We start from the raw sequence: 14543 nt of genomic DNA, 5'->3' as shown, positions 1-14543 counted from the left end.
CTATGGCTCCACATGAATTCATCTCTGCTGTGATGAATGCAGAGATTGATGGATTTATTCTTTATGAAGCTGCTTCATTGTTTTCTTGCTGCGTCGCGTTTGACAGATTTGGTTGTTGATGAGTTTTTAAAGAACTCTTTATTTTATTTTTCTCCAGATGCAGCAGAGGTCTTAGTTTTATTATTACTTATATCATTATTATTATTATTATTGTTATTGTTATTAGAAGTAGAAGTACTTCTTCTAAAATACATCAAATCTGTAATAATGGAACCTGTGGTTTACCTTTATTATTTATTTATTGTATTATGTTAGAATAAATAATAAAACTAAGATGCTGGAGAAAAATGTAGAGAAGATAAATTAGTCCTGTTCTCTGATAATTGTTTTTCTTGTTTTTAACCAACCTTGACATTTTATTGTGTATTATCTCAACATTGTGTTTATTTCTTTTATATTGTGTGACAGCTGTGATTTGTCTGTTGTAACATTGTTATACTGCCCTCTTGTGGCTACGAGATTATAATCTCAATAGATTTTTACCTGGTCAAAACAAATGATATTACTAATGTAATTATTATTACTGAACACAATTTTAAATATTGCATTATCTTAAGAAGAGAGTGGATAAATGAATGAATCATTTTATTTGTGTTTGGTTTGTAAAAAGTTTGCTGATCATGTGACTTCTTTAATCTTTAAACCTTAAATTACAACATAATTCAGATGTTCAGTCACATTCAGATCAAAATAAAACAGCGTTTAACAAAATAAAGTGAAATTAAAACACAGAGGATCAGGTTTTACACAAATAAATAATAACAAAAACACCAAGACAAATCAACACATGTTCATATATAAACACACACGTGGTGCATATTTATTATATGCAGCGGGGAAAAATACATTTATTTATTAATTAAATAAGACTTAAGCAGCAATTTCTCATTTTTGATTGTTGCTTTAAATTTGAACAGAACACAGTATTTCATTTGTCCACTGTGAAACGTTTAGATGTAAATATTATAATGTAATTCATCATGTCGCATCTCTTTGATTTTGTCCCCAAGCCTCCTAGAAAAACATTGAGACAGAAAACGACACCAGACCAGTTTGATTTGTTTTATATGTTTTTTGCTATATTGTTTTTGAACTTGTTTTAATGTTCTTATTTAACTTTTCCTCCTTTTTTCTCAACTACTTTCCTTCTCTTCTTGTCTCTCCTGAGTTGTTGTCTTGATGATGACTGACGGTTGTGTTGGGATGTTTTCATGAGGTTCGTCTGAAGCGCTTCAATCATCCATCATTTTGATTTTCACAGAGTTCACAGAGTGAACCGCTGTCAGACGCTGCCACCTGCTGGTGAAAACACACAACTGCGTGCAGGCTCTCTGAGCTGAAGACCAAAAAAAGGTTTGTCTCAGTCCTCAGTGTCTCTGTTATTGTGTCCAGTGATGAAGCTGCTGTATTTCTTCTGCTGCTCCTCCTTCAGTGAGTCCTTCACCTTCCCTCTCTTCAGTCCTCCATCCCTGAGACAACAAGGAGGACAATAATCACCACGGCAACCATCAGCAAGAACAAAGCAGGTAAGAAACAGTAAAGTTTGCAAATGAAAGCTCTCAGTAAATTGAAGAAACCAGGAATAAACAGTCTATATCCACTTAATAAAAGACTCACTGAATAAAATCTACATCTGCTTAAGTCTATATATCTTTTATAAATATACATATGTATGTAGTAACACCTGTATCTCAGTGTTACACAGCGATTTCTGCCTGGAAACTTAAGTTTTTATCACTTTGTAAAGCACTCACTCTCATAGCACACAGGAGTTGTTAATCCACTGCTGCCTCCATCACTCAGTTCAAATGTGCTATTTTGTGATTTCTCAGTTTGAAATCCTTCATTCAGATTTACCTCAGTGACACAAAGTGACCACACGAGGCAGCAGTGGACGAGCAGCTCCTGTGTTACTGTGAACTTAAAACAATGGTTTTCCCTCTGGACTTTGGTGTGGGGAGATCCTGCAGCTACAAGTACCTGAAATCTTTCTCTGGTATCTCCAGTATCATGTTTCAATTGAATTATACATTTTTTAAATAATATTTTAGTTTTAATTGTCAGTCATAAACAAAGTTTAGTTTCTTTCCACCACTGTAATCAGATTGAGTAATCAGATTACTCACCAGTCCAGGTCCAGTAATCCTCCCTGTTGAGCGATGGCAGATTTCACTCTGTTGGCAAACTGTGCTGCATCCTCGCCGTCCTGCGCCATCGCCATAGAAACACACATCACATAACATAAGTTATTCATGTTGTCATATTTACACAGATTCATTCCATGTGTTTGTGGGCGTGGCCTCACCTGTATGGTCATCGGGGGGAGGTACCACACGTTGACGACGATGGCCCAGCTCGTCATCATTCGCAGCAGGTAACTCACCATGTTGTATTTCCCACTGTTCCAGAATGCGTCGCCAAAACGAGGGTCATACTGAGACACAGAGGAGGAGGAGTCAGAACAGAGGGGGCGGAGTCGTAGGTCAAACACCATACAGACATATTTCCTACCTTGTTCCCTCCCTTTCCTCCTCTTTCAAACCCTTCCCTCTTTCCTCTCTACCTGCTCTCTTTCCTCTATTCATCCCTTCCTCCTTTCTACCTCCCCCTTTTTCTCACTTCCTTTCTTCTTTACTCTCTGCCTTACTGTCTTTCGCTCTTGTTTCCTTGCTCTGTCCATTTGTTCCTTTCTCCTCTCTTCCCTCCTTCCTATCTCCCTCCGCTATTTCCTTCTTCCCTCCATTCTTCCTTTCTACTCTGCCTTCCTTCCTTCCCTCCTCGCTGTCTTTCCCTCTTCTATTACTAACTCTCTCCATTCTTCCTTTCTACTCTGCCTTCTTTCCTACCCTCCTAATTCCTTCCTTCCCTCCTCACTCTTTCCCTCTTCTATTCCCTGCTCCCTCCAATCCTCTTTTCCTTCTTTCCTTTCCTCTCTGCTTTCCTTCCTTCCCTCCTCACTCTTTCCCTCTTCTATTCCTTGCTCCCTCCATTCTTCCTTTCCGATCTGCTTCTTTCCTACCCTCCTAATTCATTCCTTCCCTCATCACTGTCTTTCCCTCTTCTTCCTCGCTCCCTTCATTCCCTCCCTCCATGTGATGCGTGTCGTGACCTTTAACCTTGATAGTGACGGGGTGGATGGTGCCCCCGATCTCGAAGCTTCCTTTCTTGAACATCATGACGGACGTGTTGTTGATGCAGGTTCCTGTTTGAAACACAGACGCGTGATGACGTCATCACGGATCAGCCGCTCACATGACCAGAGGAAATATCACTGACCTTCAGGAAATATCAGGATGGGAAGTTTGGTCTTGGCTGCGACGTGATCTCGGAGCCTGCGGGGACAGAACGCGCCTGTCGTCACGGTGAAGAGACTTAACAACCTTTGTGTCAGAGCTGTGACGGCGAGGTCTGCGTCTCACCTGCTGGTCACGGCGTGACGGTCCTTCATCTCCGACCGCTCGAACCAAACGTGAGGACACGACCTCACCATCGACTTCTGCATGACGCCCATCAGGCCGCCGTGAATCTGGCCCACCTGAGGACAACAGCGGCGCGGAAACGTCACGGTGCGTCACCTATACGCCCAAACACCACGCCTCGCGTTACTCACCATTGCATAACAGCCGTCGTTGGCCAAAATCACAATGTCGATGGGCGTGGTGTGATTGGCCACACAGATCCCGCCTTTCTGAGGTTTGTTTTCTCTGCAGATGAAAACACATGAAGTACAAACACCACAAATACTCCAATACAAGAACTAATACTAATAGAACTAAGATTGTCACATATCAGCTGATAGTTGTTTACTTTTAATCTTACAGGCAGAGCAAAGTCAGCTACACACTTTTCACAGGAGGCAGATTTTAGTACCAATTAGTTAATTTGCTCTCTCATCATCCGTTTTAAGATTAGATTAAGATGGATTTTCTTTTTTTAATTAGTATGATTTAATTTTAATTAACTCTGGTCAAACTTCCTGAGTGATCACATACCCATATCTACAGTAGAACAGTGTTTCTGATTTTCAGCCAGAGGAAGCTTGCGTACCACTGATGGTACATGTACCATAGTTTGAGAACCACGGATATAGTATACATTATTGCAGTTGTGGCTGCCAACGAACATAAAACCAAAGAAAAGGAGGACGAAAGTCAACATAAGATCAACTACTGAATCACAATTTGCCAAATAATTTACTTAAAAATCCCCAAAACTGCTGTAAGTTGTTTTGACAGGAAGTGCAGGAAGTAGTTTTAGTGAGGTGGTGATGTCATCACCTGTGGTGGTAGTTGATGGTGGCTGACAAACCTCTGGCACAGATTCTGTAGCAGGTCAGGTGGATGAGTTCACTGAGCCACGACTTCACACTGACACACACAGAGCAAACATACACGTATACATACAGTACATACAGTACATACATGTGGTTTATAAACACAGCATCATCACACCTGCTCTCAGGTAAATATCCAATCAGAGTCGTTCCGATGATGAGCCACGAGAGGCCGATGATGGCGAGCGTGATCCTGCAGGAACAGGAAATGCTCATGTTTACGTTATTACATCATCACGACCTACGTCCTGTGACGGTGTGTGTGTGTGTGTGTCACTCACTGACCTGAAAGGGAAGAGGATGCCATATCGCACGAAGACGCCGAGGCCCCAGATGACGGTGAGCCGGAGGCTGATGTAGTGGAAGTTCTGGTTGGTGCGTGTGAGGAGGTTCCAGGAGGCGAGCTCCTCAGAGGAGAAGCGCTGAGTCACCTGGTCGTCCGCGATGCTCTCCAAGCCCTTCTTATAGAAGTAGAGGGCGTCGCTCAGGGAGAACTCCGCCCCCGCGATGTCGGACCCAGAGTGGCGCTGCGTCAGCGTCATTTCCTCCTCCATGGAGCCGCCCACTCGCTCAATGATGCCTGAACGACACACAACAGAAAACTACACTGCAGGTAGGTCGGAAGACAGGTGGTGGACCATGTGATTAAGGTGTGTTGTCACGGTAACATCATTCATAAGCCTGAGGACAACAATGTATGTGATGTGAGATCCTCAAAAGACAAGACCTCTCACTGTATTCTGATTTATTGGACATAAACACACAGTTTGTAAACACTTCTCTCCCACACCAAAGCCCATTGCAAAAATCAGCGTTTTTAGCCCATGAGGACACAGCAGCTGCTGTCTACTGCTGCCTCATTTGCTACATTTGTGTCACTGAGGTGAATCTGACTAAAGGATTTCAAACACTGAAGTCACAAAATAACACATGTGAACCTGCTGATGGCAGAGAACAGTGGACCAACAACTCCTCTGTGCCAGGATGTAAAATCACTGATTTTCTCTATGGAGTCTGGTGTGAAGGCGTGAGCGGTTTACAAAGGTCCTGTTGAAAAGGTTTGTCTAACATATTCCTAACATATGTATATGTTAACATATGTGTATTTTATTTTATGTCTTTTGTTGAGTGGTTAAAATCTGTTGTCCATGTTTTCCAGGAACTTTTGCCAGAATGTCCTTGGCTGCGTTTCAATTCAGGGGGGTGAACAGAGTGCACTCACTGACTAAGTAAGTGTTAGTATGTAATACAAGCACAACTCAAAAAACATAAGAAGCTGAATGTTAATACGGTGAAGTGTACGGGGTGTAAAGGGTTAAATCTGCCACAATAATAAACAACCGTAGATAAGAATAAACACATATGACAGATATATATAATGAGGTGAGAGAGTGGCTCCAGTGTTTCTCAACAAAACTCCACCAGTCGCTGCTGAAACTAAACTTGTGTAATCTGCTGTTGCATCATCATCCTGAGACAAACATGTGCTGTTCCACGCTGCCGAGCACACCAGCATCACACACACACACACACACACACACACACACAAGGATCAGCATCACATGATCTGTGTGCAGTTGAGTTCTCATGATGTACTGACCACACACACTTCTTATAGGAATCTTTACTGATTTTAACATTCGATATTCTCTAATCAAAGGTCAGAGGTCATCTGACATTGACTCACCATTGGGCAGAGGAACAGGAACACTGGGCTGCTCCTCGCGTCCTCTCTGGATTCGCACTGTCGCCCACTAGGAAACAGTTACACTGTTGTCATGAACTTAACCTCTGACCCTGCTGCACATGTAATGTCATTAATGACCTGTGTTACCTTGAGGATTTTGACCAGGACCTGGATGTAGACACTGGTGACGCCCAGAGAGAGACCGAACATGGCAGGCAGCATGATGAGGAACACCACCACGAACATCCACACCTGGAAAACACTCACCGCCACACTCCACACGTCCTCCATCTCACTGAGAGGTCACCGAGAGGTCACGCCATCATCTGCAGGACTAACTAATCGTATCAGGAGTGATACGATTATTTTACAACATAATCATGTCTGTGCATGAGTTCAACAGATGAAACCCTACCGTAAATTACAAATATCATATTGTATTACATTGTATTTGTGCTTTAAGTAAAAGTACACAGGTAAATGTACAAATACTAGAGAATTAAATTTGACTGTAGTACTAAATATACCAAACTGAACTAAAGTGGAACCAAACTTAAACGTTTTATGTAAACTACCATTAAGATACATTTGGACTAAATCCAAACTTTATCTATCACTGAAATAAATATAATTTAAACTTAAATTGGAACTGTGAATAATATAAACTTGACATTAATATAAAGTAAAAGTAAATCAAACTTTAACGATACAAAACTAAACTTAGTTTAGTTTAATTAAACTTACACCTGAACTAAACCAAATTTAATCATTGACAGAATTAAAATTAAACTAACCTAAACCTAAGTTAAACTAAACCACTTGAAATTGCACATATTTTCTTTAAACTGATCTAGACTGAAGTTACCCAAAACTAAACCTGACTTAAACTAAGGCTGAGGAACTCACTGAAATCTACAGTAAGTTCACTAAAACCAAACTAGTGTTACGTTAAATACCTGGAGCGGATTCTCGTCGTGTGAGCAGTCCTTTTTCCTGACCAGCAATCTGATGACCAGTGTCACTGGGCTCTTTACATCTAAATTAAACTACTCTAAGTTAAAAAGTTAAAGTTAAACTGAACTTAACTCGACATAAACATTGAGTTAAATTTAAATACCTGCGGTGAATAACGGTTCCTTCAGTGTGAACGTCCTGCTCAGTCTGATGACCTGTCTCACTGAAGACACGCCCCCCTTCACGGACTGTCAATTAGCTCTTTAAGACACGCCCCTATCGCTGCCTCCTGCTGACGCGTCGCGCAGGAGAAACGCAGATTTCCCGTGCGGTTATGTGGCGCAGCGGTGACATTTGGAACAATGATGTTTGTTGTGAGGAAGCAGCATGGCGGAGCCGTCTGTTCAAATGTCCGGGATTGTTTTAGCTTCTCTCATGTTCCAGCATGTTAACAGCAACACTGACGTGGTAAGTGACATTTTTGTTACTGTTTTAAAAAGTCTGTTTTTAGTAGCGCGTCCTGTGGGGTTAGCTTTAACTGTTAGCCAAACTAGCAAAGAGGACATACGCGTCCCAGCGTCAATTAAGTTTAATTAACTTCAATTACAGAGTGAAATTTTGTTGTAAAGGTTTTATATTATGATGTCAAGAAATGCTCGTGTTCTCGGTGTAGATAAAAGACAACACAACGGCGTTTCCGCAACTTTTTAGCTCAGCAAAACGTAAACAATCGCTCTCGTGCACCAGACTACATTCTAAAATACTCACATTTAAAGTTACAGTCGATACGATTTGATTGACGATTGAACCCATATTTAAGGTAGTCTGTGTCTGCTGATTAATTCGGCAAATGTACATTTGAACATTTTACGATAAAAATTTGTATAAGTATCGTGTTTAAGATGAGGCGCCAAGTTCTCCAAACATCAGAGTTGAGGTAAAACTGGAAAACACAGCAGTTAGCAATACAGTGGTGCGTTTAAGTACAATCTGTATTTATGACTACATGACAAAAAACTGAAGTGAAATACTTTTATTTTTGTTTATTAATGATGTATTAAAATATTAACACAGACAAAATGAATGATTGTATAGTGGCATAGATCAGACTTTGTTGACAATGAACACCTGAATTAATCATGAAGTAATGAGAGTATAATATAAACTTTAAAATCCCCCAAATATTAAATTTAAAAAACGTAATTCTAAGTAAAGATGTGAGTGAATGACAATGACTGTGTCCTCTTGTCCTGCTGCAGGAGGGTCTGGTCCTTGGACAGAGCAGGGTCGACGAGCAGATCACCATCAGTGACTCTCAGGCTGATCACATTCACATTGAGGAGGTTTACAGTGAGTTTGTCTCAGTCACATGACGTCAAGTTTAGGCTGCATAATAACTTTTTTACTGCACTACATTCCCTGAGCAGAAATTACAAGTATAAGTGACTTACACGTGTACTTCTATTATGAGACTCAAAGATGATACTTATGTTCTTGAGGTTAAGATTTCTTAGGCAGTAATTCCCGACAGAAATCTGATGTTTGTGTCACTTTGTAAACAACTTACTCAGTCCAAAGTCCATAGAGAAAATCAGCATTTTTAGCAGTCAGGGACACAGGAGCAGAGGGGTCTGCTGCTGCCTTGTTTTTTAAGTTTGTGTCACAAAAGTTAATCTGAACAAAGGCTTTCGAACACAGAAATGACAAAATAACAGACACTTATGAGGAAAGCGGTAGTGGATCAAAAACTCCTATCTGCTGTGATGTAAAACGGCTGATTTTCTCTATGGACTTTGGTGTGGACGAGGACTCAACTTATGTCAATGAAGAACCTGATTTTTGTCTTCTGTCCTTTTATTAATAGTAATAATAACAATAATAATAATACTTTTTCTTCCACAGATGTTCAGAAATATGTTGCATTCCATGAACCAAACCAGTAAGTTGTCTTTTTTTATGCAGAGTTTAAAAAGAAAAAAAATAATAGTAAAATAAAATAATAGAGTAATTTGACGTATTTGTGTCTGTGAAGCCTTTACAACAGTGTAGGAGACGTGGACATGGAGGCAGTAAAGAAAATCCTCGCAGATGACAAGCAGGTAAAAAAACATAAACCTTCCTTGTATGGTTCGACGATGATGATGATGACATAATGTTCCACACTTGCAGCAGAGTGTGATTGGCTGGTACAGACAGAGGAGGAACACGGAGCAGCAGATGACCTTCAGAGAAAAGATTGTCCATGAGAAGCTGAGGACGTCTCTGTCCAACCCTCATCTGGTGTTTGTGCTGCTCACATCCACTCAGGTGACATCAATAGGCTCCACCCACAGGATGGAGTACGCCGCCTTCATCTCCCTCAGCAGGTGATGACCTTGCTACTCTGATACAGATGTACTTTAGTTTTTTGTACTGTATATTCAAGGCTAATACGTTCCTGATTTTTTTCCGTGTTTGAACCACATGTTGATGATTGTGTTTTAACTTTGTCTTGTCGTTGTCTGTTCTCTGTTGAAGTCACTTCCTGCGCGTCCCTGTGCTCGTCACTAACCTGGGTTTACTGGATCAGCTGGCGTACTGGAAAACGTCGGCTCCCTTTTCGGCCACAGGCTATAACCTCGCCATGAAGAAACACGGGTATGGTGGATGCAACCATTTTGACATGTTTTAACTGTTGTCACCCATCACTGGACTGTGTGACAGTGAACCAGCATGCACTCTGAAACTTGGGAAGCTAAGAGGAACTCAGCCACTGTTAATTTGCAGGATTCATGTGGTTGTTTGAAATCCTTGAAAGTGTCCGGATTTTAATGTGGTGTTCAAGGTGCTTGAATTTTCGATCAAATGCTTGAAAATGCTAGAAATAGTCGACCTGGACCTTTGCTTAATGTGTGACCATGACTATTTTAAAAATGTGATACCATCACTATTACTATTGTAAGAGAGAAATAATCATTTTGAGTTTGAATGTCTGAATTCACAACTTCACCACACAAGGTGAAGTACTGAAGAGCATGAAAACTTGACTGTGGTTGAAAGGTTGTTTAAATTTGACCTTAGTAAACTTGTTTGAACCCTGAATTTGATCATTTACACCTGTGATTATTTTTTTGCCCACTGCAAAGAGACCAATCCTGTCATTCTGTCGCTTCCAGGTCAAGGTTCTTCTCGACTAACGGGCTCCTGAAAGAAGTCAACGAAATGAACAAGATGAATGAGTCACTGCAGACGGAGCTTCAGGTGAGTGGAGGAGTGAACACTGTCACCACAACTGGCAGTTTTTAATGATCACGTTTAAAACTTCTTGCTGCGGCTGTTGCAGAAAATTTCAGTTTGAGGTCAATGAATAATGTGATTATTGTGATGGAATTTGCCACTGTAGTTGTTACCTCTTTAGGACCTTTTTCTGTTAAGGACTAAGATTTGAATTATGGTTAAGATTAGGGATAATGCTTTGTTAGACTGTCTTAATGCACAGTCCTGTGTGTGTGTGTTGGACAGAAAGCGTGTGCAGACGTGGAAGAGACCGAGCGTCAGGTGGAAACACTGCAGGCTGAAGTTTCGGCTCTAAGGAAAATAATTGAAGAAAAGAAGCGAGGCAAAGCTGGAAAGGGTGGGTGTGGCCTGCAGATGTGACATACATCTTATCTCACTGGTGTTTCTAATCGGTTTGGTATTGATTCATTATTGATTTTGTGTGTTTTGTTCCAGAAACTGTCGCCGTTCCCTCAGAAGAGAAAAACAACGTCCTGTTGTGCGACGCCGTTAAAGCGCTCTTCTCCTGCTCGCCACTGTTTCACACTCAAACTGTAACCCTTGATGCATTTCCCATTCCGGACGGCTGCTGCAGCTCTGGGAGCAACGGACACGTTTCCATGGCGGCGCAGACCAAGTCTGACGTGCCAAACTCGAGCACGGCAACGACGAACTGTCAGCTGAGGCAAACGTTGGCGAGGAGGAAGAGGAAACGGTGGAACACCGAGTCGTGACACGACGATGCGTTTGCTGACACACGGGAGTAACACTGTAATAACACAGACTCTATTTTCACTTGTCAAGTCTACGAAGACATGATGTCATCAAACCTTCAGGTCGAAAACTGTTCAGATACAAACTTTTACAAACCAGTTAATGTTATTTTGAAAACCGGTCAACCACTTTTAAGAAATAAATTTTTTTTTCTTTTAATGACTTAGATTTATAAAGCGCCTTTCACGAAACCCAAGGTCGCTGTACAGTTGATAACAGAGAAGAAAACCAGAAAAAACGACTAAATGACTCCAGAGTTGGTGCCCGGCGAACAGCCAGAGGGAGTGAGTTCCAGAGGGTTGGAGCAGTGACACTGAAAGCCCTGTTACCAAAGCTTTGCCTGCAGGTCCAGGGAATGGAGAGGAGACCTAGGTCAGTAGACTGCAGGTTCCGGGAGGGATGGTGCACATGGAGGTCGGAGAGATATTGTGGAGCAAGTGAATAGAGAGACTTGTAGCAAAGGAGGAGAAGCTTGAAGGTGACCCGGAACTAAACAGGGAGGCAGTGCAGTTGTTTCAGTGTGGGGGTGATGTGTTGCCATGGTTTGGTCTGCAGTAGAGTTCTGGACATGTTGGAGACTATCCAGGGTTTTCTTCAGGATCCCAAACAGGACGGCATTACAGTAGTCCAGGCGTGATGTAATGAAGGAATGGATAATGGTTTCAGCGACAGAATCAGTGAGCGATGGCCGGAGTCGGGAGATATTTTAATTTCCTGTAAAAAGTTGATTAGTGGTTGTGGAGGGAGCTGAGTGGACGGAGATGTGCTGAGGTAGAGTTGAGTATCATCAGCATAGCAGTGGAAGTGAAGTGGCGAATAACAATGTCAGAGCAGGAGCATGTATATGGAGAAGAGGAGAGGTCCGAGGACAGAACCTTGTGGAACACCGTGGTTGACTGGGGCGGGGTGGGAGCATGAACCATGAATGGAGATGAACTCTTTCCTGTCAGAGAGGTAGGAGTGAAACCAGGACAGGGCAGTACCGTTGAGTCCAAGGTGAGTGGAAAGGTGCTTCAGCAGAATGGAGTGGGAAACGGTGTCTAAGGCTGCGGTGAGCTCCAGCAAGGCCAGGATGTTGATGTAACCAGAGTTTTGTTTAAATATCCAGTCTCCTCAGATACTCTTCAGAGACGCATCAGTTTTAATGTTTCTATTTCTGCTCGGTGTGTAAACAGGAAGTGAAGCCTGGCACAACATTACACGTAAGAACTTTACTACACATGATTACACATTAAATACACACACATTAACTCAGGTGTTTGACGTTGAAGATAGTCGGGTCCCTCATGAACTGTGGGTGTTTGTGAGTCACGGACATGAAACCTGGAGGAGGAAATGACATGGTCAGAGTTAAATGTGTCTCATGTTACAAATCAAATGTCCATTTTAGTGAAAAAACTTTTTTTTTCCAGCAGCAGAAACATATTTACCCATCGACTGAGCTTTCTTTATGGCTTTGGACACTTGTTTCTGTTTTATTCCACACAGGCCTGAAAAACAACACAGTAGAGATGGTACCAGAGCCATTTCGTGTACTTTATACCCTTATTGTGGTAACAGCAACAAAGGACAGAGGGAGCTGCAATGCAAACTGCTCCTTCATGCTTATTTCTTTATTTAATGTATTGCTCCGTAAGCTGTTGCCCATTTGATGATTTAATTAAGCTACACTGTTCCTGTGTATCAGCCTGTTTTGAGCCAGGTTCTGTCACATTCCCTATTCCTTTTTATCTTACAGTTTATCTATGCATTCACTTCAATTACCGGTCTGCTCATCCCTGCAGTTGGCAAACACAAGAGACCACCTGATGGTAACTATTAGGGTCAGATACAGAAACCCTGCCACGGCTCAGTTTGTTGTCGCTTTAAACCTCAAGCTTTAGCACAGCTCGAGTCGGAGGCCGAGCAGTTTACGATTCTTCTTCTGAGGTCCATGATGTTGCATATCTGCCCTCTTCTTAGAGTTAGAAAGCATCCATCATATTCTGTCTTTATTTCTTCTCATCCCTTGTCCTTATTCGTATCTCTCACTATCAATCCTAACCTGTGACCTCTTGCTACAAGGTTACAGCTCTAGTAGCCACTAGTCTGTTGTGAGGCCCTTGTGATATTCTCACAACTTAAATTATTATTATAGAGGTCCACAGGAAAATTAGCCTCTAACTTTATTTAATTTATAACATCAGTAAACGATTTCCCTGAGGAATTAATGGTTTTAATCACTTGTTTTATGTCTTCTCCACTAGAACATGGTGTCAATTTTGTAAATTGTGTCCAAATTTAGAGGGAAATAGACGATATACAAAGTGATGGCAGTGTGGCCCGAGAGCTAGTATCGTCCAGTAGGACCAAGTGTGAATGTTTTGCAAACATAAAGACTATGTCCGGTTTAAATACAATCCATGACTTCATGCAGATAAAAACACAGCTCTGCTCACCTGTGATGTGTCGGCTGTAAATCCTGCCAGTGTGAGGTGAGACGAACTGGGACAGCAGCTGTGACGAGAACAGGTGAGACAGGAAGTGATGAACAGTGAGAACATCAACAGTGATCACACAGACCTGAAGTGAGGTCACTTTATAACTGTGATCTGAGACACACGTGTTCAGGTGTCCATCACACACTCACCTGTGTATTTTTAAAGTCTACCTCCACGTTACAGAGGGCACATCCCTTCGGTGGCTCTTTGAACGGGTTGTCCATCTTAACGAGCTTTAACACGACGAGACAAACGACATCACATGATTTAAATAACTCATTAATAACTGACATTAAAAAGGCAGGTTACTGTAGTTATTTTACCCACCACGTCATCTTTGCGTTGGAAGACGGTCGACGTAAAACTTCTAGAACCTACAACAAAACAAATGTTTTTTCTTCGTGACATTTTCTGCATTTTCACATGCTGGCTAAAGTTAGCATTACCAGCTGATGTCACGAGTGAATGTCAATATGTATTTAAACAAGGAAACGACGGATTATTGTGTGACGCAGTAACACAGATTCTGGTGTGTTTATTTAGTCTTACCTTTCATTCCCTGTTGGAATAAAATAGATTTTAACCGCTGCGACATCCGCAGAGAAAACATTTTTGACCTGACACAGGACAGGAAGCGGTCCGACACTTGAGAACGTCCGTCTCTGACTTTGTTCGTTCTAAAAAAATACGTTCTCATCGCTGTTTTGTTGCCAGAAATATAGCAGCGTAAATTGAAGCTGTGTTTTCAAGTAGTGTTTTATTCAATTTTACTTGAATGTATTGTTGCTTCAGGTTTACTGTTGTGTTATTTATGTGGATACCATTGGTTCCGCCTTGGGTTTCGGAAACGATTAAATGTTACTCGCGTCAAAGAAACGAGAAGACAAATCATAAATCTGACGGTATTTACGGAAGTTGCTTCACGTTATTTAAACAATTATTTATTAAATAAAATATGTCAACGTTGCGTTGTATTACAGTCATTGAATAGTAATATATA

At 41.5% G+C, this 14543-nt stretch overlaps 3 protein-coding genes across 7 annotated transcripts; 1 reads left to right on the top strand and 2 right to left on the bottom strand.

Moving 5' to 3' along the window:
• Positions 1 to 850: 850 nt before the first annotated feature.
• gpat3 (glycerol-3-phosphate acyltransferase 3) lies at positions 851 to 7339 on the bottom strand. Of its 5 annotated transcripts, XM_044053590.1 has the most exons (14): positions 7198 to 7339; positions 7037 to 7116; positions 6228 to 6418; positions 6081 to 6147; positions 4679 to 4973; positions 4512 to 4586; positions 4338 to 4427; positions 3671 to 3764; positions 3480 to 3595; positions 3337 to 3392; positions 3177 to 3262; positions 2366 to 2494; positions 2187 to 2266; positions 851 to 1529 (listed from the first exon to the last, which is right to left on the bottom strand). In XM_044053590.1, the coding sequence occupies exons 3-14, from the start codon at positions 6369 to 6371 to the stop codon at positions 1421 to 1423; spliced, it is 1341 nt and encodes a 446-aa protein (XP_043909525.1). In that variant the 5' UTR covers positions 6372 to 6418; positions 7037 to 7116; positions 7198 to 7339; the 3' UTR covers positions 851 to 1420. The 5 variants fall into 5 exon arrangements, with proteins under 5 accessions (XP_043909525.1, XP_043909523.1, XP_043909527.1 ...); XM_044053588.1 differs by lacking the exon at positions 7037 to 7116; XM_044053592.1 differs by lacking the exon at positions 7037 to 7116 and having other exon boundaries at positions 6228 to 6414.
• A 15-nt stretch (positions 7340 to 7354) lies between these two features.
• On the top strand, positions 7355 to 11216 carry abraxas1 (abraxas 1, BRCA1 A complex subunit). The gene is made up of 9 exons (XM_044053593.1): positions 7355 to 7502; positions 8294 to 8384; positions 8937 to 8973; positions 9067 to 9133; positions 9204 to 9400; positions 9552 to 9671; positions 10190 to 10274; positions 10536 to 10647; positions 10746 to 11216. Exons 1-9 carry the CDS (start codon positions 7422 to 7424, stop codon positions 11021 to 11023), a joined length of 1068 nt encoding a protein of 355 aa, XP_043909528.1. The 5' UTR covers positions 7355 to 7421; the 3' UTR covers positions 11024 to 11216.
• Positions 11217 to 12259: 1043 nt separating this feature from the next.
• On the bottom strand, positions 12260 to 14213 carry mrps18c (mitochondrial ribosomal protein S18C). The gene is made up of 6 exons (XM_044053595.1): positions 14093 to 14213; positions 13871 to 13917; positions 13693 to 13776; positions 13502 to 13559; positions 12494 to 12553; positions 12260 to 12386 (listed from the first exon to the last, which is right to left on the bottom strand). Exons 1-6 carry the CDS (start codon positions 14151 to 14153, stop codon positions 12310 to 12312), a joined length of 387 nt encoding a protein of 128 aa, XP_043909530.1. The 5' UTR covers positions 14154 to 14213; the 3' UTR covers positions 12260 to 12309.
• Positions 14214 to 14543: the final 330 nt, after the last annotated feature.

This window comes from Solea senegalensis, linkage group LG21 (assembly GCF_019176455.1).
Source record: "Solea senegalensis isolate Sse05_10M linkage group LG21, IFAPA_SoseM_1, whole genome shotgun sequence".
Classification (NCBI taxonomy): Eukaryota; Metazoa; Chordata; class Actinopteri; order Pleuronectiformes; family Soleidae; genus Solea; species Solea senegalensis.
The sequence above is the reverse complement of the archived record's forward strand: the minus strand, read 5'-3'. Positions and strand labels throughout refer to the sequence as shown.